General features: G+C 46.7%; 1 protein-coding gene across 1 annotated transcript in view; it reads right to left on the bottom strand.

The window, feature by feature from the left end:
• Positions 1 to 9,522: 9,522 nt before the first annotated feature.
• Positions 9,523 to 25,624, bottom strand: part of NSUN3 (NOP2/Sun RNA methyltransferase 3) — a 98,364-nt gene continuing 82,262 nt past the window's right edge. The window contains exon 6 of the mRNA XM_072721122.1: positions 9,523 to 9,803. Within this exon, the coding sequence (XP_072577223.1) occupies positions 9,734 to 9,803 (70 nt within the window). The 3' untranslated portion in view covers positions 9,523 to 9,733. The remainder of the gene's footprint in view (positions 9,804 to 25,624) is intronic.

Genomic DNA, 25,624 nt, shown 5'->3' with positions numbered 1-25,624 from the left:
GCGGCGTGACTGCCCGGTCCCGCTAAAGATGCCTTCGCGCGCGGGTCCAGGGCCTGAGGGCCCACAGCCCAGGCGGCCCCACTGCGCCCGGGGCCCTGGGGGTCAGCAAGCGGTGGCCGCCCCCGCCGTGTCATGCACAGGCCCCGACCCCTGCCCGAGGTAGCAGAGGGCCCGCGCTGACGGCTGCAAACTGCTGGACACGTGCTCAGGCGGATCCTCGCGCTGCTCGCCCCTCACCCCTCGCCCCTCGCCCCGGCGCTCCACAGGCGCTCCACGGGCCTGCCTCCTGCGCCTGCCGTGGCTGCCTGCGCCCGCGCCCGGGGGCTGGGGCCGGGCCGCGCGGGGGGCAGCTCGGGGGCCGCAGGCTTCCTTCGGGGCCCAGGTCGGGGCGGCCTCCCCGACCGCGTCCGTGGGCCGCTCACGGCAGCCGCCGCCCCGCGAGCCGCTCCCCCAGCCCTGGGGCCCCGGAGCCCCGCCGCGCCCACACCCCGACTCCCAGCCGAGTGTGGGACCCAGGAAATTTAACAAAAATCCCCTACCCCGGACAAGCAGAGCAGGACTGACTCCACTTTGTGCTGCCCCCGCCACCTCCCCTGTGACCCCCACATGACCCGCTTATGGCTTAAGGCGCTGCCCCACTAGTCGGCCTGGGCACACCCTAGTCGGAAATCGGCCCCTAACAGCGCACCCTGCTCCGTGCCGCCAAGACTGCGCGATTCTGACCACAGCGACAGGCCCGCTCCAGGGGATCCTATGGGGGAGGGGGTGATTCCGCGGCCGCCTGCGTGTGGACCGACGCGACTGGGCAACTTTCTGCGGGTCCCACGGGCCACTGGCCCCCGTGAAGCTGCTGCGCCTCTTAGTCTCGGGGCCAAGTCCCTGCTCCGCTGTGTCGGGGCCCTTGGAGCCAAGCCCGAGCTTGTAATGAACCCTCGTGTGTTTGCTCGGTGTCGGCCCCTGGCGGTTTCTCGCATTCGCCATCTTGGGCACAACGCGGAGCCCCAGCACGGTCCGGGGCCGCCGCGCTGCAGCCCCGGGGCACGCCCCGCCCAGTCCGCGCCGCCCGGCAGCCAGGCCAGGTCGCCCCCGGGGCCCCTCCTACTCACTTGCCAGGGGCGCCTCGGGCGCAGCCGTAGTCGAACCTGCAGAACGTTCTCGGGGCCTCGGTCACCGCGGGGACACAGGGCGCCTGCGCGGCTGCGGCTGCGGCTCCCCAGGGGCCGACGGGTGACCCGCGGGTCTCTGCGGACTGTGGGGCTGTTGGCTGCTCCTCCAGGCTGCGGCCGGGCCTCGGCTCCCGGAACACTGCTGTCAGCGGGGGAGCGCGGGCGCCCGGAGCCCGGCCCCCCGGCCCCCAAGCCCGGTGCCCCCCCTCCCCGGAACCCGGCCCCCCGGCCCCCAAGCCCGGTGCCCCCCCTCCCCGGAGCCCGGCCCCCCGGCCCCCAAGCCCGGTGCCCCCCCTCCCCAGAGCCCGGCCCCCCCGGCCCCCAAGCCCGGTGCCCCCAAGCCCAGCCCCCCCGCCCCCAGCGTGGCGGGCTCTGTCTGCATCCACGCGCCCGGAATCTCCATTTCTGGTTTCCGGGGTTCTGTGTGTGTTTGTTCCAGATATTTGCAAACAAAAGGCAGCAGGTAAATGGAAAAAGCTACAGTCCTGTCGACAATAAACATTCAGTCCTCAGGGCGCCCCGGGGTCTCCGCGGTTGAGCGTCCGCCTTCGCTCAGGGTCCCGGGATCGAGTCCCGCGTCGGGCTCCCCGCACGGAGTCTGCTTCTCCCTCGGCCTCTGTCTCTGCTTCTGTGTGTCCCGAATGAATGAATGAATGAATGAATGAATGAAATCTTTTAAAACAAACCTTCGAGTCCTAACTCTGCTTCTTGACCTTGAGCAAAAACTCTAAAATCTCTGTACCTCAGTTTTCCTGAAGGTATTGAAGAAATAGTATATTCTTTGCCTCACATGGTTGTCATAATAAAATACACACACACACACACACACACACAAGCCACCACCATCCTCGCGGGGCATACCGCACCGCCCCTTCCCGGGACTGCCCCCCCCCCGCCCACGCCACCCACCGCCGCGCGGGGATGCGCCCCCAGCCCACTCACACTATTTGCCTGCACGTCTTTCCCTGTGGCCGGGTAGAAGCAGAAAGCCCCGTTGGTCCCATGCCACTGCAAATTAGAAGTGTAAATGGCATTCTTGGCATCTTCAGGCTAGAATGGAACCTTTGGGAGGCTCCTAAGACTAGGTCTCTACATTGAGGTGAGATCACACCCAAACTATCTCGAAAATATAAATTTATTAGCTTATAAAGACCTCAAGAGAACCAACTCTAAATCCTCGCCTTCAAGAGGGTATCTGAGGGCTTAACAGTTAAATTTAAATTCCTCGTTCTAAGTCTCAGGTTCGCTTGTGCATACTTGGGGAGTCAGCAAAAAGCTGGTACGATTTGTTCAACATTTACCCTTTATGTGTTTGATGACAGTTCCTAAGACAATCTTCATGTGAGTATTGAGTCTAAAATTCACACTTGCCATGGCAACTGTTGTTTCTATATTTAAAAAACAAATCATGCAAGATCTCCGACTCACTGATGAGGACTTTCATGAACATAATACAAGTACTTTGTTATTTCTAAAGTTATGGATATTGAGGAATCTATTTATAAGAAAAGAGATTGGGTAACAAATTTGCAAATCAAAACAGGCTTTAAAGCTAAAATTACCGTTTCTAAACTAAGTAGCTGAAAAAAATAAGATTATTAGTTAAAATAGGTACATACATTATTCAAATGATAGAGCTAACATTTTAAGCTTAAAATAACTGATAAACAAATGTCTAATTGATATTCATTTATTCTTGTCACTATATAACCAGAACAGTGCAAACTAGTTTTGTATGGCATCATTCACAGAAAGAGTATTCCAACATCCTTTACAAAATTAAAATAATGCATAATATTAATTTTGTTTGTTTTCAGTTTCTGGGACATGTCTGACATATATTACCAGATACATTCAGTCTCCGTTTGCTATTTTTATTGTAAATCCTGATGAAGGGTGTTAGCATTGCACTCAACAAAATCCATTCAATGATTGATTTTCTTAAACCAATATGAAATTAGCCTAGTAAAATGGAGTTACTTAAAAACATTAATTAAATGTTTATGTTTGTTTACCATCCCTGCTCCCTTGTGCCCTATTTAACTGCATAACTCTGCAGAACTAACAGTCTCCATTTGTCTTTATTGACAAATTTCCCTTTATAAGATCTGAAATGTCAAGAAAGTACTTGAAGTTAGAAGTAGGGAAAAAGGGGACTAGGAAAACCTATTTTTAGAGGCAACTGGGTGGCTCAGTCGGTTGGGTATCTGATTCTAGATTTTGGCTCAGGTCATGATCTCTCATTGTACATGGAACCTGCTTAAGATTCTCCCTCAATCTCTGCCCCTCCCCCCATTCACACATGCTCGCTCTCTCTCTCAAAAAATAAAAAATAAAATAAAATAAAATTTAAATTTTAAAAAGTCAATTTTTGTATATAAAGGTATTGTGAAAACGAGAGTGAGTTTTCTGTTAGAAGAACAGGTTACAAATAAAGAAGGGTAGAGTGAAATCTCTGGTAGTAAATTAAAAATTAAAGGTATCAGTTTTTAATATAAATATGAATAGATATGAAAATAAATACAGATATGTTTATATGCATGGACTAGTTTACATACATTTATTGCCCAAGTATACATTTATTTTCTCCAATGAGAAACCCTAAAGAGCAGTACTATTCCAGTAGTAATGAGAATATCTAGCTCCCGAATCTTAGTTTCTAAATACTTTTCTCCAATGAAAAAATCAGAACCTTTGGAGGAAGAGTGGATTCCAGGGCCAATGTAGGAAAAATACGAGACAATTCTGGAATGTCTTGTGCTACCAAAAGGAAAGGAAATGCTAGAAAATTATGAGAACATATTAAAGAACAACTTGAAGAATTTTAATGGCCAAGTCTGGGTCAATCTGAACAGTGACACAAATGATATATTGGATTGTAATCCATAGTTCATCATGATATGAATAAACAATTGAATAAACATATAAATGAGAAGGGATGGCTTTTATGACAGTCAAATTCTATTAATAGGTAGAGATGGAATGAAGGAAATAGAAAATCACTATTAGGAAAACACCACAGTAATAGTTCTTGCAGGCAAGAGCCACAGATGGATGCTAAAATGAGGAGGTAAAAATATGATAAGAAACAGGATATTTGCATCATTGCAAAATATCTCTTCATAAGACACTTATTAATTACAAATGAAAAAAATAACCTTAGAGTGGAGAAACACAGCAAAGCCTATCTTAAACAAGTGAGGAAAGTTGGAATTGCATAAGATCTCATGAATTAAGATATGCCTTAATAACTACACCCTGTTATGATAATATTGAAGAGGTTTCAACATTACTTCTGTGATATTCATGCCAAAAAATGCATAGCTTGAATTTAATCATGAGGAAAAATCAGATAAACCCAGGTCCAGTGACATTCCACAAAATAACTGGTTCCTGCTCTTCAAAATGTCAAGGTTATAAAAGACAAAGAAAGACTGAAAAATCATAATAGGTTGGGGAAGGCTAACAAAATATAACAACTTATGGCTAAGTGGGACTCTGTATCAAATCTTGGACCAGAAAAGTGTCATTAGTGGTACAACTGGGAAAATTCGAAGTCTCTAGTCAATGATATTACTGTACAAATGTTTATTTTTTGCTGTTATTAATTTTATCGTGATTTGGCAAGAGGCTAACATTAGGGGGAGTTAATAGTATATATGAGCTCTCTCTTTTTGCAACTTTTAGTAGGTATAAGATGATTTCAAATTAAAAGTTAATTTAAAATAAGTCCATCTCAGGGCACCTGGGTGGCTCAGTGGTTCAGTGTCTGCCTTTGGCTCAGGTTGTGATCCTGGGGTCCTGAGATCAAGTCCCACATCGGGCTCCCCACAGGGAGCCTGCTTCTCCCTCTGCCGGTGTCTCTGCCTCTCTCTGTGTCTCTCGTGAATAGATAAAATCTTAAAAAAACAAACAAGTCCATCTCCATCCATTCTCATGAGCTTCAGGTGACAATGCTTTTTTACCTTTGTATCGTGGTTGTCTACTGGAGTGAAATAAACTACTCCAATCTTAGTGACATAAAGCAATATTTATTATTGTGTCTCATTATCAGGAGTTTTTTTTTTAAAGATTTTATTTATTAATTCATGAGAGACACAGAGAGAGGCAGAGACACAGGCAGAGGGAGAAGCAGGCCCTCTGTGGGGAGCCAGTGTGGGACTCAATCCTGGGACTCTGGGATCATGCCCAAAGCTGAAAGCAGATGCTCAATCATTGAGCCACTCAGGCACCCCTCATTATCAGGAGTTTTAATCTGAAATCATCTTATACTTACTGAAGTTGCAAAGAACTTTTATTTTTTTTATATAAATTTATTTTTTATTGGTGTTCAATTTGCCAACATATAGAATAACACCCAGTGCTCATCCCATCAAGTGCCCCCCTCAGTGCCTATCACCCAGTCACCCCCACCCCCCACCCACCTCCCCTTCCACCCTCTCTAGTTCGTTTCCCAGAGTTACGAGTCCCTCATGTTCTGTCTCCCTTTCTGATATTTCCCACTCATTTTTGAAAGGGGATAAAGGGGAAAGGAAAAAAAATGAGTGGGAAATAGCAAAGAACTTTTATATATCATTCACCAAATTTCTCCTAATGTTAATTTCTTATATAATCATAATACAATTAATGAGCTTAAAAATGAACATTAATACAATACTACTACTATTATTATGTGTTATGTGTCTAGGGGCTGATTGGACTGGACTGTGTGGTTCTCCCTCAGAGTCCTCCATGTGGCGAAGTTCAGACAATGACCATGGCTGAAGTCATTTGGAGGCTACAATTACCATATTTGTGGTATATGTCCTGCATTTCGGGAAACACTGATCTACTTGAACTCTCTCCAACACGAGCCTTCTTGATTGTTTATATTCTCTTGCTAAATCATTGTTCTCTCTCTAATAGTGACATGCTTAGGATTTTATAAAATATCTGCAAAAGACACATTTAACAAAAGACTGCTATACAAATATGCAAAGAACGTTTAAAACTCAACAATGAGAAAACAACCCAATTAAAAATGGTCAAGAAAACCTGAACTGCCACCTCATCAAAGAGGATATGCAGATGGAGAGTAACCATGTGAAAAGATGTTCAATGCCGTATGCCCCTAGATGGTGACAAATCGAAACAACGATAACATACCTACTACATGCCTATCAGAATGGTCAGAGACAAAACACTGATGATATCAAATGTGTGTGACGTCATGGAGCAACAGTCATTGCTGGGAGGAACGCAAACGGGCACAGCCACTTTGGGAGACATTCTGGTGGTTTCTGATAAAAGAAAACATCCTCTTACTATATGACCCTGCAAGCACCCTCCTTAGTATTTACCTCAATGAAGTGAAGACTTATGCTGACATGACAGGAGCTCCATCCATATTTATGGGTTTGCCAGACGGAGAAGCAATTAAGACATCCTTCGGTAGGTGAGTGGATAAACCTGGTACATCCATGCAATGGAACAGAAATCAGTGCTTAAATAAATGAGCGATCCAGCCAGGAACAGACACTGAGAAAACTTAAAAGCATATAAGCAAGGGAAAGAAACCAATCTGGAAAGGCTACGTACCAAATGAGTCTAACTGTATAACCTTCTGGGAAAGATAAAACTATGGGGACTCTGAAAAGATCAGTGGTTGCCGGGATTAGAGCAGAGGGAGGGACGAATAGAGCACAGAGGATTCTTAAGGCAGTGGGCCTACTCTGGTGCTAGCACACTGATGAGTACACGATATTGTACGTTTGTCACCCATAAAATGGACACCACCATGGGAAACCTAATGAAAAGAAAAAAGGGTGGACTCTAAGGTAAACTAAGGGCCCTGCGTGGTAACAATGTGTTAATCAGGTTAGTTGACTGTAATAACTACAGCACTCTGGTGCAAGATGCTGAAGGTCGGGGAGGTTGGAGGTGTGCGAGGACAAGGGGTATATGTGGGGAATTCTTGTGCTTCCCACTCAATATTGTTCTGAACCTTAAAACTGCTCTAAAAAATTAAGTTTATTAATTTAAAATTTAAAAAAAAGTCAAAATGGGCAAATATGACACTTTATGGAAATACTTCTTAAGTAAAATACCAAAAGTGCCAACTACAAATGGAAAGACTGATACATCTGATTACATTAAAATAGAAACTTCTGTTAACAAGACACCGTAAACAAAATTTTTTTGAATGCTACAATCTGTGAGAAGATATTTGTAACTCGTGTATGTCCAGAACACATGTAGAGAAAAATACAGATTATTCAATAGCAAAGCAGCAGAGAAATGAATAAGGACGCACAAAGCAGGGAACCCAGATGACCCACAGAAGTACAACAGGTGCGTATCCAAACTAGTAATCGGGAAAACAGAAGCTAAAACCCTCAGTGAGATATCAATCTTTTACAATCACCAATTCAGTAAAAAAAAATTTCAAAAGCCCGATACTGGTGTGGAAGTGGAGAAATCCGACGTTTCCACGCAGTGACAGGAGGCCAAGTCGGCCCGTCCCCTCCGCAGAGCCACGGCGGTCCCCGGGACTCCCGGACCCCGTCCCCGTCCCGTCCCCGTCCCCGTCCCCCGGGAGCTGAAGGGGCCGCGCGGACCGCCCGAGGGCCCCGGGTCCCCACGGGTCCACCCGAGGCAAAGGGCGAGTCGTGACCCCTCCGGGCAGCGCGGCCCAGCGTGAGCACCTGGTCCGGCTCCGGGCTGAGGCCCACGAGGCGGACGGACCGACGGACGGACAGACTTCGCCAACGGCCCCGCGGCCTCCCGCATCCGCTTAAATAGGTGCACCTGGGGGCGGAGGTTGGCGGCCCTTGGCTGGGGGCTCCGGGGGGAGAAGGCGTTAGAGCGAGAGGAAGGGAGGGGGAGAGGGAGGGGGAGGGGGAGACCGCGGGAGGGGGAGGGGGAGAGAGGATCTGAGCGCGGAGTCCCCCGGGGGCTGTGGGGCGGCCCCCCCAGACTGTGCTGGAGCGGAGGGCGCACCCTTAAGGCGCCCGCGGGTGTGCGGGGGGGGGGGCGGGGGGGGAGGGGGGCCAGCCCTTGCTGGCGGCCCGAAGCCTGGACCCTCGGGGCGGGCGGCGAGCGGGCGCGGGAGCAGCAGGTGCGCGGATCGTGAATTCCCTCCAAGGAGGCTCCGGGCGGCGCAGGGAGAGGCCGCGGCCGCGCTGCCTGCAGGCCCGCGTGGGGGGCCGTGGGGGCCGCCGCTCGCCCTGGGGCCCTGGTGCCACACCTCCTCTCGCGGCCTTCTGGACAGGAAGAGTCTTATTCTGTGTATTAATGGGCAGAAAAATGTTATCTCTTTTATGGCATACAAATTAAACACATGGGGAGGTGGAATCAACTCCGTTTCTTACTGGATAACATCTTGCACTGTTTGAATTTTCAAATGGCACACACTGTCTTAGTGATTTTATATATTAATGAAATGATTTTTCAAATAATGGACCTTTCCTTAATAAGCAAACACAAGCAATACTTGCTTGTTTTTCAATACACAGACTAAAAATATACAAAATAGAAACTATCATCTCAAGATACCTACTGGTAGGTACATAGTTATGTAAATTAAATTGTAAAAATACTTTTAACCCTGTTAGTAGAGTTTTGTTATATGTGTCTTTCTCTTATAGAGTGATCATCTTTCCAGATAAACGCAATATTCTGCAACATTATTTTAATAGCTTCAAAATATTCCATTACGGGCATGTCTTAAACACCTTTATAATATACATTTAGTTTGCTTCCAATTCCTCAACATAACCATAAACATTAATGCACTTTTCTGAATAAATCCTTATAAAGAAGTTGAAAGGGTACAGATCTTAAGGCCCTGACCTATGATGTAGGATTATCACATGAAAGGTGGAACCCACTTGTATTCCAACCCACATATATTGCAGAGCTACCATCCATTTATAACGGTTCTCCTATTTCAGCATAAAAACAAAACAAAAATAATTAGATTTAAATTAATGAAAACGGAAGCCAGAGAATCAAAAGTACTGACAGCAGTTATTGTAGTACTCTCGTCGACTCAGTTTAAGCACCAGCATGGCCTGGTTCAAATTCCTTGCCTTGGGAGGAAGGAAAGAACCACGATCTGTTGAAAACGCGCAGTGGACCGGGCGCTGTGCCCCACGCTTGACCCGAGGTACTCCATTCCGTCTTTCGCAACCCCGGAGGCAGCAGGTGCCTATAGGTAAGTAGCTCCACGTTACAGACAAGGGCAACTGAGGTTCACGAACGCTAAGCACCTTGTCCAGGGCGACCGAGACCGAACGTTTCAGCCCTGATCCACAGCGGACTTGGCTGCCCTTGTGCCCCTTGTCTCTGCGCTGGCGCCCCCACCCCCCCAGATTCCCAGCCCTCCCTCAGCCGTGTCCCGGGGCCTCGTGGGTTCCTCGCAGCGCAGCGTGCTTCTGGTCTCAGGTCTGGAAGATGTACCTGCTTCAACCTCTACATCTTCACAGGAAAACATAAGGCGATTCGATGGGAAATTAGTATGTTATTTTGTAACCTTCTCACATAATTTTCGACTCGGTCGCTCATGCTCCGTAAAACTTCTCAAAGTTTCAGACGCAGAACTTTTCAAGGAGATCTTGGGTAAAGATAGTTTCAGCTGCACGTTTGTGCCTTGAGTTTCTTTAAAAAAAAAAAAACAACTTTTAACTTAGGCATGAGGACGCACCTTGGGAAATAAATTGCAGAGAAAAATAAAAAGCTAAAATGAGAGCTGGGAAGCCAATGCTAGATGCTGGGGAATGTGCACTTAAGAACAATAGTGACAACTACTAATGCATAACGCACATCCCACACGCCCATGTGAAAGGCAGAATCTTAAGTAACAGACTTCACTGTCAATTATACTATCTGTTCTCCGCTTAGTGTTAATGAAACCGGAGCAGCAGGAAAAGGCATATATTTTTGGTGAGAAACAAATGGGTGACTTCATTTCTTCCAACTTTTTGAATTCCTTTTGTTGATCACCCTTTCGGGTTTTTTTAGATGTTGAAATTTAACCGTAAGATCATCAATTCTTAAGAGAAAATTATCCCCTTAAAATACTCAAGGCAGTATCATGCCAAAATGTATGACTTCAGTAAAGTTTCCTATAAAAATAATTACTCCTGGGATCCCTGGGTGGCTCAGCAGTTTAGCCCCGCCTTCTGCTCAGGGTGTGATCCTGGAGACCTGGGATCAAGTCCCATGTTGGGCTCCCTGCATGGAGCCTGCTTCTCCCTCTGCCTGTCTCTCTCTCTCTCTGTCTCTGTCTCTCATGAATAAATAAAATCTTTAAAAAAAAAAAAAAAAAACAATTACTCCTTAACCTGGCATTTTAATGAAGTCGGCAAAGCAGAGCACCCAGCAGATTTTTTTCAGGCCCCCAACACTAAGGCAATTACAAATCCTAAATTTTAAAACAGCTGATTATGAAATCTCATATTTCTCTTTATTTTAATAATATATTTCCTACTTCTCCAACATTGCAGACTGTAATATATTGCATATATTGAAATATATGCAGTACCCTAATTATTTATAGGAAATTCTGGAAATTCATAAGATGCTAATCTTGCTTTATATTTCATAACTTCAATTTGCAAAGTGGAAAAATTAACGTCAGAAAGGAAGGAAACTAGGAAAATCCTAGCTGATTTATACTTGGGAGAGAAAAAAAATTTTTTCTGCTTGCAAATATAAGCCTAAAGAGAACAATTTAGGAGCAGAGTGACGCTGGCCTCCAGCTGGAGCCCCCTGGCCTTCACAGCGCGCGGCGGTCTGGCAACTCGTGGAAGCCAAGGCCCTCGGAAGCTGGCTCCGCTGGGCGAACCGTGGTCACCTCTGGCCAGGGACAAGCACTGGAAATATTTTCAAGTGTACATTCAGTGTTCTGCACACTTCAGCAAAGACCCTTTCAAGCTGTCTATGCTTTCCGTGCACTCATGAGCCGTGAGCGCGCACAGGTGACAGAACTGAAGGTGAGGTCACTTACCCCAGGTCACGCAGCTCACGAGCTAAGGGACAGCTGGGCTCCTGCCCAGCCATTCTGGCCTCAGAGTTCCCTCCGCTTACCACCACGTTATACAACCTCTTCCAGTTTTCAGAAAATTTTGCTTTTGAGGTTTTTTTAGAATCATATTCCCCTTTTAAAAGCATCGTACAGAGATACTAACTTGATCTGTTCTCAGCTATCCAATCCCTCTCTCCACGTCCGAGGCCCCTGACCAGGTTTACCCTGGAGGTAGGCACGAGGAGGTTTTCATTGCCTCAGAGATGATCTTGATAATAGCATAAAGTTCTTTGAAACTCCCAAATAAATGCAAATAAAGTTTTGAACCAATACCTGATGCTCCAGCAAGCTGTGCCAGAGCAATTTTTATCGCTATGCAAAGCAGGTTTCAGTGGCCCAATGATTCTTTATTTATTTATTCAATTATTTATTTATAACATGTAGAGCATATGATCTTTCAGGTTAATCTTCCAGGTGAAAAATCTCAGAGAGAGTGGAGAAACGAGCGGATGGCATCATTCCAGTAAAGGCCGGGAAACTTAATAGTTTCTGCACCGCAACATAAAATCCGCATCAAAACTGAAGCACATGACTAGTTAAAGCAGGCAATCTGTTGTCTGGGTTAGACTTTACGGGGAAGAGCAGAAGCACCACCCACACACATATCATCTCCGACTCCAGGGATGTTTCCAGACCCTCTAATTGGTGCCATTCCGTACTAATCAATACCATACAAGCACCTAACAGGCACCGCTGCGCATCCTGGCACAACTCACACCACCGAGGCACCGCAGCCCTAAATATTCATACCCAAGTGCAAATGTTAATTCATGCGGCGCTTGCGTTACACTGATCTAATTATCTACTGGAGGAATCTGTGCAGGGCGCGCTGTCAATCCTACAGACTGGGGCAGGCAAAGTGCAACTGCACTGGGTGCCTTCTCGGCTACTTACAGAAATCTGCCTGCCGAGCTTTAAGAACGGTCAGAAGAAGTACACGTGGCCAACATGCGGCTCCTCAACACACTCGGCCTCTCCTCTTGTCGGTCAAGGAACTACAGGCCCCAACATTAGCAAGAGAAGCACGGCCTGGGAGCCCCCGTGTCCCTGCAGCAGACCTCGGAGAGCAGCCCTAAGGAAAGCGGCCTGCCACAAACAACCAGATTTGTAAAAAAATCTCACACTGTCCATAAGTGGTTTTTCATTACATAGTTGAAGCCAGGAAGCAATGACTTCTAAACACCTAGAGACATCCCTCAACAGCTACTCTATACATCTAGCTTAAAAAAAAAAAAAAAAATCTGTTTATTGAATTCTTTTTTCCTTTTGCCTCTAGAATCTAAAAATGAAAAAGAAAGTATGATTCTTCCCTTTCAGCCTCCCTACTCACTCCAGGTCTTCGGTTTCACAAGGTCTCGAGTCCCTACCAAAATCATCCCACACTCACGCAGCACTGAGCAGACCTCTGAAGGAGGCAGTTTACAGCACAGCATCGAGACTGTTCTGGAATACTGGTGCCCTGGAGCTGACGGACCATCAGACAGTGTTGTCCTCTTCCCAGAAATGTTCCTCGTTGCCCAACCCGCCCAGATCTCCCGAACCCCTTCTCCTGACATACCCACACCTTAGGTTTTATGCCATCCACGCCTCTACTAAAAAGCACCTATACAAACGGAAGATCAAACGATAACCCTGAGCCATCTAATCGGCTGATTGGGCATCAGCACATGTTTAGAGAAGATGCGCAGCAGTTGAGGAGGTCTTACAAGGATGATCCCCCATGACGGGGAAGGGATTGATGATTAAATCATTTGGACGATTCACTCTATAATTCATGTTCTTTCTGTTACCTAACACGTCCAAAATATCAGCAAATCTCCCAGGCGTTACCTTAAAAATCTACCCAGCGTCTATCTACCTCCACTCTTTCAGCCCATGTTCAACGCACCATCATCTATTGCCTGTAGAACAAAAACAGCTTCAAAACTTGTATCTCTGCTTCCTCCTTTGCCCTTCCCTTCATCTACATTCCCTCCACATCAAAGCTACAGCATTAGAGCTGACATCGTAATTAAGTCAAAAATATAAAAGTCACATCAGAATGAAATCAACCTGTCACAAAATGACCAGTACTGGATGATTCCATTTAGAAGGGGGCATCTAAAATAGTCAAACTCACAGAAAAATAACGTAGAACACTGGTTGCCAAGGGCTAGGGGAGGGGGGAAATGGGAGTCGCTGTTCAATGAGTATGAAGTTTCAATCTTGCAAGGTGACAAACAGCCAGAGATCTGCTGCACAAGGATACGGACATAGTCACACTACTGAGCACTTACAAGTGGTGTTTTCTTGCACATAGTACAGCTGAGTTTTCCTCTACTCCAAATCCTCCATGACTTCACATGTTCTTCAGCAAGACCCTTAACCTTTCCCTTGGCCCAGAGGGCAAGGCACAATTGGCTCCAGGCTACTCTGCAAGGTCTGTGCCAAGCCCCGCGCCCACTTGCCCCATCTCACCCCCACGTTCCCTCACTCACTCTCTGCAGCCAACCTGGCCTTCTCCCCTCGCCTTTATACACCAAGCCCACACCTTTGTGAAGCAAACAGTCCCCCCTTCAGAGCTCGCGCTATTCATTTGTTTATTTCACTTAGCGCTGCTCAGGTCACAATCCTCCTGCGGCAAGGACGCGACCGAAATACCTAAAATTGCACCGGCCACCGGGTACCTTTCTCCGGCTTACTTTTCCTCCTAGCGTTTACTAGCACCTGGTCAACTTTCTATTTCCTTCCTGTCTCTCCCACTAAAAACATAAACCCCAAGAGTTCAAAACATAAGCTTTGTTCACTGCTGTATCAGTCCGTTCAATAAATATTGATTGAATGACTGAAGAAATAAATGGCATGAGTTAATGTGATTGTGGATAATTGCACAATAAAAAGAAACAAATTTCTTTCTTTTCATTTCCTTTCCCTTTCTTTTCCTTTCCTTTCCCTTTCTTTTTTCTTTCTTTCTTTCTTTCTTTCTTTTCTTTCTTTGTCTTTACCCCAATTCCTGACCTCATTTCCTAAGAATACCCAGCTTAACTCAGTATATTTTATGCAAGTCGAAAAATTATTTATAGAGATTAAGAAACATGCTAATATATGAAGACAAAAGCTGTTTTGTCTGCATTTTGATGTTGTATGCCCTTCTTCATTCTTCTGAGATCACGTTATACCCAAAAGAGGCCACGTGATAGGAGCAGCAGTGCTTACCAAAGCTACGCTGTAGCGCAAGTGTGCAGTGGTCTCATTTCTGAGAAGTGACCATAAATTACAGGCTCTCTCTCTCACACACACACAATTTGTGTGTTGTCCAAAGCTAAGCTTATTAGCTTAGATCTGCAATCCTGACTGTGGATATGAACTGGTGCCAAGAGGCCTGTAAGGATGAAGGAAAAACAAGTAGGAAGGTAAATAAAGAGGACAAGCGGTTAAGAAAATTAGAGCAAAATGTAGAGACAAAAATATACAGTAGATCTATAGCAGGGAGGTAAATCAGAACCTCTTTAAATTATGAAAAAATTCAGAAATGCAATATCAGGAGTTAAATAGGTCATTTATAAGAGTATATCTGTAGCATATTTCCAACCTACTGTGGAAGTAAAATCCATGAATAATATTAAAGGTATTTACATGATCCACTGTTCTCCTGAATAGTGTTTGCCTAATGTAATAAGATCCAGATTGCTTGAGCAAAATACAAACTTGGGGGCTGTAAGGCTAAAACCTGACTGCCTGTGTTGTTCAAAAAAGATGAACTTTCTCTTAATATAATAGCTTGCATCCATATCATCATTTTATTCCATTTATGTTACAGGTTGTTGTGATTAAATTATTACTCAGTAGTAATTATACTATACAACCCTTAACAGAGATGCTATTCTCCTTTTTGAGTTAGTTTCATATCAAAGTCTTCAAATTTAAATCAAGAGATTCCAATTTTCCTTTGTAAAGCAAATAGCAGATGAGAAAATCAAGACTATCCTAAAAACAATCGAACAGGGCAGCCCGGGTGGCTCAGTGGTTTAGCGTAGCCTTCGGCCCAGGGCGTGATCCTGGAGACCTGGGATCCAGTCCTGCGTCGGGCTCCCTGCATGGAGCCTGCTTCTCCCTCTGCCTGTGTCTGTTCCTCTCTGTATGTGACTTTCATGAATAAATAAATAAAATCTAAAAAAAAAAAAGACAACAGAACATTCTTTAATAAACAAAAAATCGGACTAAAAATTACTCCTATGTCCAATTTTTCTGAAGTCAGTTTTTTTAAAAAAACGTATCTATCTCATTTCCTTCCAACTCTTGAAAGTCGATAGAATTATATTTACAAATGCAAAAAGCAAATTCGTAAAGTTAAGGAACTGCCCCCCCACCTTCTCTCAGCATATATTTCTATAAAACATCCTCAGGGAAAAATGAAAAAAAAAAACTGTGTTATTAATATGAGAGGTTTTTTTTAGCAATCACATGTCTCTCAAACTCTACCAATGAGGATAGCTTGCCTTTATAACTTACCTTTCTGATTGTGTCTTTTCACCTGGACCTTATGGCCAGCTAGTTAGGGTCTCCTGGGGGTAATTTCACCGTTTTCCCTGGAAGGCTTGTTTCCCTCTTTATTAAGCTCATTAGCCCAGCTCGACTAAGGCAAGTGTTCAGCGCATGTGCTTTAGCCCAGCCTCCTACTTCCCCTAAACCCAGGATTTAGCTCTACCTATTGTAACTTCGCTGTGGCATACGGCAGGACCTCTGGCCTCTGTGCTTCCCTTCCCTTCCTGAGTGTTTTGTTGTTCTAGAACCAGCATTTTAACTCTCTGAAGACATCAATCCTTGACTCTTAGAATCACCAGATGACTGTTAGCCAGTCAAATGTAATGGATGATAGGAAAGCCTATCAGCTATCCAAATAATATTGGGGAAGCTCTTTAGTGTTTTCGTGTTCCTCTTAAGTAGATGTGAAAGGACATCTCACTACGACACGCTCCTGTTCTTTATTGCTGATTCATATAATTAGGTTAGTGAATGATGGATCCGGCCAGTATTTGGAGTCTGCTCTGTGCAATGTGCTGTGCTATGTCCCATGGAAGGTGAGGAGATGAATTAGCAGGTTCCTTGTCCTCAGGAAGCCCACAAGAACTTAGGGGTTTACATTTTAGTTGTATGTATCATAGGAAGTTATGAAACATACACAGAAATAAGATAATTGAGCACAATGACTGGCAGGCAAAAGCCTCTAAGCCTTCCATCAGATACGCAATCTGCAAAGAAGGAAACTGTGGCAGATTGCTTGCCAAAATATCCTCGATTCCTCACCCTCTCCATGGCCTTTGCAATGTGACCATCTGCTCCCATCCAAAGCTAGAATCATTTCACTACCCCTGCAATCTGGGCTAGCATTACAACCTGCTGTGGCCAGTAGGGGGTGCCCGAAGAGTCTGTGGGCCAGTTCTGAGTGAGGCTCCAGAGGCTTCACCTCTTCCATTCTCTCTCCCCGAATTTTGTCACCAGAATGTGAACAAACCCTGTCTGGACGGCTAGATGGTGAGACATACCTGGCCTGGTTACCTCCATCACCCCAACCAGCACACAGCCACGCATGAGTAAGGCGATTTTAGGTGAGGCAGCCTTTACCTCATCTGCCAGATTTCCACAGATGTGTGAGCTAACCCAGCTGGGATCAGCTGAGCCTGGTCCCGATCAGCAGCAGAACTGTCAAGCTGACTCACAGATTCATGAGAAATAGCACAAGTGTATTCTTCTGAGCCACTCAGATGGAGATGGTTTACTCCACAGTAATACATGTTGGTGGTGATACATAACCCATACAGGGTAGTGGATGTAGCATTTGCAAATGCACAAGGAGCCTGGTTTGCTCTACTTGCAGTGTGCAACTACATCTATGTAATTTGAGCTATATTTACATTTCAGTGTTTAAAATAAATGAGGGGCACCTGGGTGGCTCAGTCGGTTAAGCAGGTCATGATCCCTTCCAGGTCCCAGGGTCATGGGATCAAGCCCTGCATTGGGCTCCCTCCTTGGTGAGGAGCCTGCTTCTCCCCCTCCCTCTGCTGCTCCCCCTGCTTGTGCACACGCTCTCTTTCTCTCTCTGTAAATAAATAAAAATCTTCAAAAAATAAAATAATAATATAAAATAATTGAAGTGTCCTCAACAAAAATGTAATTCAAAAAACCACAAGTTCCCAAGACTATGTTTTGTTTTGCTTTGTTTCCATTTTGTTCACTGATGTGGCTTAAGCATCAGGAAGAGTGACTGGCACAGAGCAGGCGCTGAAAAAATTTTTTGTTTGAAAAACTAAATGCTTTTAAGCAAGCATTTATTTGATCATCTCTGAATGCAGTATTAAAGCCTGAGAAAAGGCATTTAAATGGATTCCCAGAAAGCAAGTAGAGTTCAGAAACTAGAAGACTGCAGTGACACTCCAGATATGCTATGAGATCTTAAGCTGGACTGGTGACAGCAAGACCTGAAGAAGGGTAGATCAGTTTGGCTTCATTAAATGGGCTGAACTTGCCTCCAAAATGTGTGTTATGACCCATTCTCTAGAATACTTTCATAGATCCATTTCAAGATATCAATGAAAATATGATAAAATTTCTTAATTCAAACATCCATAGTCTAATGATGGAAGTATTCCAGCCATCTCCTTTCTGTGTTACAAACAAATTTGCAAGTGCCACCACAAGGGTAGACACAGACAGGGCTGGGGATGCAGTGTACAGAAGTTTTCCTGGAAAAAAAGATGACCCAATCCTGAGGCCAGAAGGAGTACCCAAATAAAGGATCATGTGAAAGATGTGTCAGGGAGGAGATTCAGCCAACACCAAAAACCAAGGCAAGAGAGGGCATGGCGAATCCTAGGAATTGCAAATGATTCAATATGGATGGAATAAGGCTTCAGAAAGGAAGTGAGGCAAGAGAAGAAGTAATCAGAAATGAGTAAATTTTAAAAAAAAATTGACCTTGATAAGCTTTCAGGTTTATTGGTAAGCAATGAAGAACCCTGAGGGGTCTTAGGCAAAACAGTAACATATTGAGGAATAGAGTCTAAAAAGGTCCTCTTGAATCTACTGTGGCAGTTGAATGGAGGGGAGCAAGACTGATGTCAAGGAGAGCATTCAGTAAACAGCCCCCTTAGCCCCAGTGGGGAAGGCTGGGCGCCTGAACAAATGCAGTAGCCCTGCAGATGTACAAAGGGAAAGATTTGATATTTTGGAAGGAAAATATGAGGGAGCAAAGTGTGGATAAGTAAAGTTCTAACCTTGGCAACCTGTGGATGGACGTGGCAAACACAAAGCTAGAAGACATAGTAGGGATAGCAGACAAGAGACAAGACTGTACGTTCACTCCTTGAAGGTCATGCACACTGTGTTTGAGATCGTCTGAATCCCAAAAAGATGTGCAAAGAGAAGCCATCAGTTTATCTAGCATTTTGTCTAGTTCTGCATGGTGTCTGACCAACAATAAGTGCTCAGTGATTCATCTGTGAATAAATGAATAAATAATCTTGGAAAAAAGATCTAGACTTGGGTCTAGAAAAGGGAATTAATATATAGCTGGGCAAATTTATGCTGTGGGAGTGTATTAAATCAGTTCTGCTCAAAGTTTGGACTTCACACAATGCTGGTCCTCAAGCTGTCATGTGTCCTTAACATAAAAACAAACATTAAAAAAAAGCATTTGGAAGCTTTTATAGCAATTTGACAGAGTGATTTTTATGTCTGTTTTATTAAGATAAAAATTTGACTCATATTTTATATGTTTTTATTTTTTAATTTCATTTTTTAGTAATATATTTTTTTTATTTTTACAAAAATTTCAGTGTGTAATAGGTTGGGAATGTTACAAACACACAAATAAAAATCCTAGTCCATTATCACAGGTAGTTTAAGCACTGAATTAGACCATGTGAGGAAAATATTTATGGCAGCTCCTCTTTGACCTGTTCTCTTCTCCTACTCTTTCTTACCTGTTTTCTAAACCCAATGTGATTCCCTCCCTAGCATCTCAGTTATAAACTGTGCATTTTGTATGCTTATCCAATTCGGCTACAAAATTGTTCCAATAGCAAGGATAAAAGGCGCTTACTCCCCTTGCTTGAGAGCTGTAGAAACAACAGCATGGTAGGCAAAATTCTAAGATGGTCCCTGGGTGTTCTATACTGTATAATCTGTATCCTTTGAGTGTAAGCAGGCCCTGGGACTTGCCTCAAGCCAAAACAAAAAACAGAAAAACAAAACACAAAACAAAATAAAACAAAACACCATGGTAAGAGTGATTGAGTATCATGCTCTTGTTTCACATAGCTAGGTAGGCAACAGGCCTCCCATCAGTTTCGGTCTCACCATGGCACTGAAGAAGCCAGCCACCATTTGTTCTAAAGCTACACACATCCTCCCCTCCAAAAAAGAGGAAAATAATTCTACCAACAACTTGTGAGCACGTAGCAGTGGATCATTTCCCAGTTGAGACTTCAGATGAGACCTCATTCTCAGCCAGTGTCTCTACTATATAGCCTTAAAGACCCTCAGCAGAGGACCCAGCTATGCTGTGCTTAGAATCCTGAACCAGAGAAAATGCGAGATAATAACTGTATACTATTTAAGCTGCTAAATGTGTGGTCATTTATTATGCAGCCTAGAAAACTAATACAATTAGACAGTGGTAATTGCCTGGATTCGAGTGAAGAGAAAATTGGATGAAGGGGGCATTGGCAGTACTATTTCTATCATTTCAGACATAAGGAAAGAAAAAAAAAAATATGGGAGGAATAAAACTTATTTTAGAGCACTAAAATTAATAGAATATCTAAATACCTTATGATTAAAACTTTAGATACAGGTTTGTTGTCAAGTACTTCAGTGACTCATCATGAAACAAAACATCACGCAACTGAAGAACACAGAAAAACTGGAAAAAAGAGCAGTGGAGGAGCTGGGAAGAGACATGAAAAGGTCTTGAAAATGAGGGGGGAATATCATGACAAAGAGAATTAAAAACCAAGCCAAGTACTTAAGAGATGTTAAAAAGAAGAACTATAAAAAAGTCATTGTATTTCACAAGAAAATGGAAGATGGGCACAGGAGCCTTCAGAGAGAGTAGTTTTGCTAGACTATGGAGCTTCGGAATAAATATTTTGAGGAACTGAAGAGGGGATGGATGGTGCCAATTTGAGGATACTAAAATAGATAAATACAGCAATTTTGGAAATTAAAGGAAGATGTCTAATGAAAGTTGGGTGATACTGAGTGCAGGGTTAAGGAATGTATATCTCAACACGGTAGGAGTAAGAGAAGAAAAGATTAATGATGTTGGAGCGAGAGGTGATTAAGACACGACACCTGGGACTCAAGTGGAAGCGTTAGCTCTAAAGGAAAACACTTCTTACTCTCGGAATGTAAAAAAGTAATAATAAAAAATAAAATAAATTTAAAAACCATGTAAAAAAAAAAAAGGCTCCCATAGGATAGTGTTGGACTTCCTGATAAAGAAGGGAAGTTGTCCACTTCGAAGTGAGGGGGGAAGGATGGGACCCCGAATTGGAAGCGAGTGAAAGTTTGGAACAGCTCTCGTGCAGACTGTGTTACAGGATCAACAAGAGATTAATGAAAGGATTAAGAAGCAATTGAAGTCAGGCAGCATGAGTTGGTTGTAAGCCAAGTCTGCAGAGTCTCGCTTGAAACCTGTCACTGACGCCGAGTAGCAGCGAGGAGAGAGGCTGGGCTGACGGCGGTTGGGTGGCTCACAGAAAGCACAGCCTCCACCACCAAGGATGAGATGTGCACACACTACTTGATTGGAAAAGGACAGCCAGGAGATTGGAGATTTTAGCAACAGATGGCCAATGTACTTTGAGCCAGCTATGACATTGGTAAATTTTAAAATTCAGCCACTAGACAACAGAAAATGCCCTGAAGCATTTTAATCACAGCCAATTTTAATTTTAGCATTGTCCCTAACAGGCCAGCTAACTTCCCTAGACCAAATCCTTTTTCTTCCCCAACTCCTTGTACATTGAAATATTTTACACAGACACAGCGTGGTCTTCTAGGTATTTGTATGTAGAGCTTCTTAGCATATCCTGATTCCAGAACGGAACTGGCTGTGTTGGGAAACTTATTTCACCTCTCTGTCCCTTAGGTTCCTCATCATCAGCGGGGATGATGAAGTCTCAGTGCAGATGTAATGACTCAGTGGGGTAACTTCTGTGCTGGTATCGTGACATGTATGAGATATATTTAAATGACGTCATTTGATTTGTTTAGAAACAATATCATTGCCTATATCATTTTCATTTTCTGGAAGAAGCCAGTAAAGAAAATACTGAGAAAAATGGAAACGACAGAAAACTAGAAGAGAAAGTTAAGTGTGATCACAAATCTGTCATCTAAGCATTAAAACTTATATTCTTTGAGTTCCAAGTATAAATCCGTATAACCAGAGAGACAGTTTCGAGGCCGTAAAGCTCAATCTCTACATTTTAGCCATGAGAAGACGAAGGCCCGGAGAATACAGCTGGCTTTTTCTACGGACATTAAACTTATTAGCTCAAGGGCCAGGACTAGAAACGAGGTCATCAGTCTCCACTACCTTCCCACTCACTGTGAGGACAGAGGTGAAATGCTGCACGGTCAGCAACCAACTGTGCTAGATACACACCTACTTCGGGCACTCCCCACTCCGGGTGTATAATCGTTATAAGTTATGATTTCATCCCTCCTGTTAGGAAACTGATGGAAAGGGTACATGTAGATCAGCGAAAAGACAATCCTTCCAAATAAAACAGGGGGAAAAAAGCACCTTATACCTAAGCCTGCAGCATAAAGTGTATAAAAATCATTTCCTCCAATGTCATGGTTTGCAAAAAGTCTATTTTTGCAAGAGAAAAACATCAATTTTTCAACTACCCTTGATATCAAGAGAAGCATGATGGCTGCACGTCATCCACTCGGGAAGCTCTTAAAACTCAGTCCCGAGGGCTCTCGGGCCTTATCAACAGGCCTAAATGATGCAATTCAGTCACTGAAAGTTCACAAAGAAATATTTCCCCAGATTGTTGGAGGCCTCAGGCCTAGTCGACGCAGCCCACGCCTCGCCTGCAATATGGGAAGATTCAGACTAGCTTTTGTAGGCGCGCAAGGAAAACGACACCAGGGGACAGGTGCCAACCTCACGACGACGTGTCCTGAAGGTTCACCGTTGACCTCAATCTGCAGATGATAATTCAGCAAAGAAATGACCGGAGGGGGGATCCTCTTGCTGTGATCTGGACGTTAGTCCTCAGGTCTTGCTCCCACGATCTAAAAGACGTATTTGTAAAAACATCTCTGTGGACCCCTGTAAGGCAGGAAGCAGCTAAGGATGAGTGAGTGGACGGTGACAAGGGTGAGCCAGGCCACCAGCCCAGGGCCTCGGCTCAGACTAGGTCCGTGGTGGACGCCAACAGCAAACTGTAGTCAGCGCAAGACCCTGTGGCTGCGGCTTATTAGACCCTAATGGTCTGCCTACCACGTGTGGTATGTGGACACCCCAATACACGAGACTAAGCGGGCGCCGGCCGCCTAGAATCCCATGCTCTCCTGCTAGAGCCCTGCGGGCAGAGGGTGTGCACCTGCTAAGTTAGAGCTACTAGGGGGTGCTGCGGGGCCCGAGGTGGGGTGCGGCTGCTGCGGGGCAGGGCTCCTGAAGGCCAGGATGGCTCCCGCCCTGCAGGGGACGCCTGCGGTCCCAGGGGCTGAAAGGTGACAGGGACATGCAGGCATGAACGGAGACCTGAGGCACCACCCGCGAGGTTCTGGGAAGCCCAGGTGCTTGGATGTCCCTCAGTAATGCAGCGGAGGGCAGGGACAGGAGGGGACAAGGGCTAGGAGGGACTAGCCAGGTGTGGGACGCCCAGGTCTACACTGCGTGCCTCCGGAGCCCCCGGAGCCTAGGCTTGCGGCGGACCCCACCGGAGCGCCTGTGGCGGCGGAGTGTGCTAGAAGGTTCACCCTGGCCGCGTGGAGGGAGCTGAGCAGGGCGGGGGCAGCCACAGGGGTCCAGGGACCTTGTGACCATCTGGTGCTGCAGGGCAAGGACGGTGCCCGGGCCAGCGGCCAGCGGGGGAAAGCGGGCTGAAGAGGGACGCGGGGCGACGCGGGGCGGGCGGGGGGAGCGGGGCTGAGGATGGCACCTGCTGCCCCCCCCCCCCCCCGTCCTGGGCGGGCTTACACACGCACTGGCGGCGGGCCACAGAGCACACCGAGCCGGGGACGTGCTGGGAGCGGCCTCGGTGACACGTCCCGGGACGTTGGGCGGGCGGAGACGCGACGCTGGAGCCCTGGGCTCTCGGGGCCGCCTCCCGCTCTGGCGACCTGGTGACCCGGCACGTCCGGGAATGGCCGCCGAGATCCGGGCCCAGGCCTGTCCCCTGCGCCGGGCGAAGCGGTGTCCTGGGGCGTCCTGCCCCCACCCCTGTCCTGGGTTAGGGACCCGCAGGGGCGCCGGCACCTGGCAGGTAGAGACCCGGAGCTTGGGCCTCTCCGCCGTTCCTGCCCCGCGCCCCCGCTCCTCCACTCTCTGACCGACCCCCCCCCCTGACAGACCCCCCAGCTCCTCCTCCCTCTGACCGGCCCCTCACCCCCTGACGTTCCTCCTGAGCGAGGAAGTGGATGACTCAGAGCACCTCGCAGACACCAGTCCTCCCCCCTCACTCCCACGCACCCCCCCATCCTTCGGGGTAGGTGGGAGCCCGCTCACACTCGCCCCTGGGGCGGGTCAGGTCCCGCTCATACTCACCCCCTCCCCACCCCTCGGGGCAGGGCAGGTCCCACTCACACTCACCCCCATCAACCCCAGGGCAGGTCGGTGCCGCTCACACTCACCCCCCTCCCCGGGGCCGGGCGGGAGCCCGCTGGGAGCCCAGAGCCCCATGAAGGCCGCCCGGCCTTCTCCGTGCCCCCCCAGGCCTCCCGAGAAGAGGCCCTGCCTCCCCAGTTTGCTCCGTCGGGGGAGGCACAGTTAGGGCCGGAAGGGCCCTGTGGGGCTGGGGCTGAGGCAGGGACCCCAACAGGGCGACAGGAGCGCTGTGTGCATGCCCTCAGGGCAACCCCGGGAGGGCTGCTGGCGGGGCCCTGGCAGGTGTCACTGGGGCCCGGGACGGTTGGGAGCGAGCCACGCAGGAGACGGGCCAGGGCGTGTCACTCCAGGTAGCTGCTGCACAGGGGACCCGGGAGGCTCCCTGGGGGGACACCGCAGTGCTGCCCTCCCAGCCCGGGGCGCCCAGCCGGCTGGCTCCACGCCGGGGGATGGACTAAGGGGTTCACCGGAGGCAGCGCTCGGGGCTTGGGAGGAGCCCCTGGCTCCAGCCTCATGGGCGGGGCCCGGGGGGACACTAGGGGCCACAGCATGAACCTTGATCTGCTTCAGCCTTATACTTCTTACTGAAAATTAATACATTAGGATTTTTATTTATGCACTTCACTATTTTATGGGGTTTTAACAGGACCTAGGTCTTCATTTCCAAGATAAATCAAGGATTGTTTTTAGATCACCTCCTGACAGGAAATACTGTTCGCAAAATGTCATTTATGTGCATTGCTACTTTCACTAGATCTTGTTACTTGAATTAATAAACAAGCACAAATTGCCATTGCCCAATCTGCATATGATTTTATGACTATTTCAACAGAAGGTGCTTCATTCGTTATAACGTCACTGGCAAGTGCATGCTATTTTGTGCCTTTAAAAAAGTAAAGGTCCGTGGTCTCCATTCTACCGTAAAAGGAAACGGGGCTTTAAAAGGTGAGGTGAGGGGATCCCTGAGTGGCGCAGCGGTTTGGCGCCTGCCTTTGGCCCAGGGCGTGATCTTGGAGACCCGGGATCGAATCCCACGTCGGGCTCCCGGTGCATGGAGCCTGCTTCTCCCTCTGCCTGTGTCTCTGCCTCTGTGTGTGTGTGTGTGTGACTATCATAAATAAGTAAAAATTAAAAAAAAAAAAAAAAAAGAAAGAATCTTTACTCTTGAAAAAAAAAAAAAAAAGGTGAGGTGAGTTGTAACGAATCAGGAGGAGCCAGCCTCACCCAGGACTCCATGAGAATCCACAGCCCGGACAAGTGTCACTGACGTCGCACGGCAGCAAGCAGGTCCTAAGCCACCGGATCGCTGGGACCCGCCGCTCTCCGTCCTGCGCCCCCACGAGTATGTTGGCCCTTCCTCACCAGTGACCCAAGTGCCAAGGACATCGTCACTGCGACGCTGTTGGGGGCCCCAGGGGCTCCCCTTGGGCCCAGGGCATGACCCCGGGCCCCGGGATCGAGTCCCGCATCGGGCCCCGCGGGGAGCCTGCTTGTCCCTCTGCCTGGGTCTCCGCCTCCCTCTCTCTCGGTGTCTCATGAATAAATACATAAAATCTTCTGAAA

The sequence above is a fragment of the Vulpes vulpes genome, chromosome 1 (genome assembly GCF_048418805.1).
Source record: "Vulpes vulpes isolate BD-2025 chromosome 1, VulVul3, whole genome shotgun sequence".
Taxonomy (NCBI): Eukaryota; Metazoa; Chordata; class Mammalia; order Carnivora; family Canidae; genus Vulpes; species Vulpes vulpes.
The sequence above is the reverse complement of the archived record's forward strand: the minus strand, read 5'-3'. Positions and strand labels throughout refer to the sequence as shown.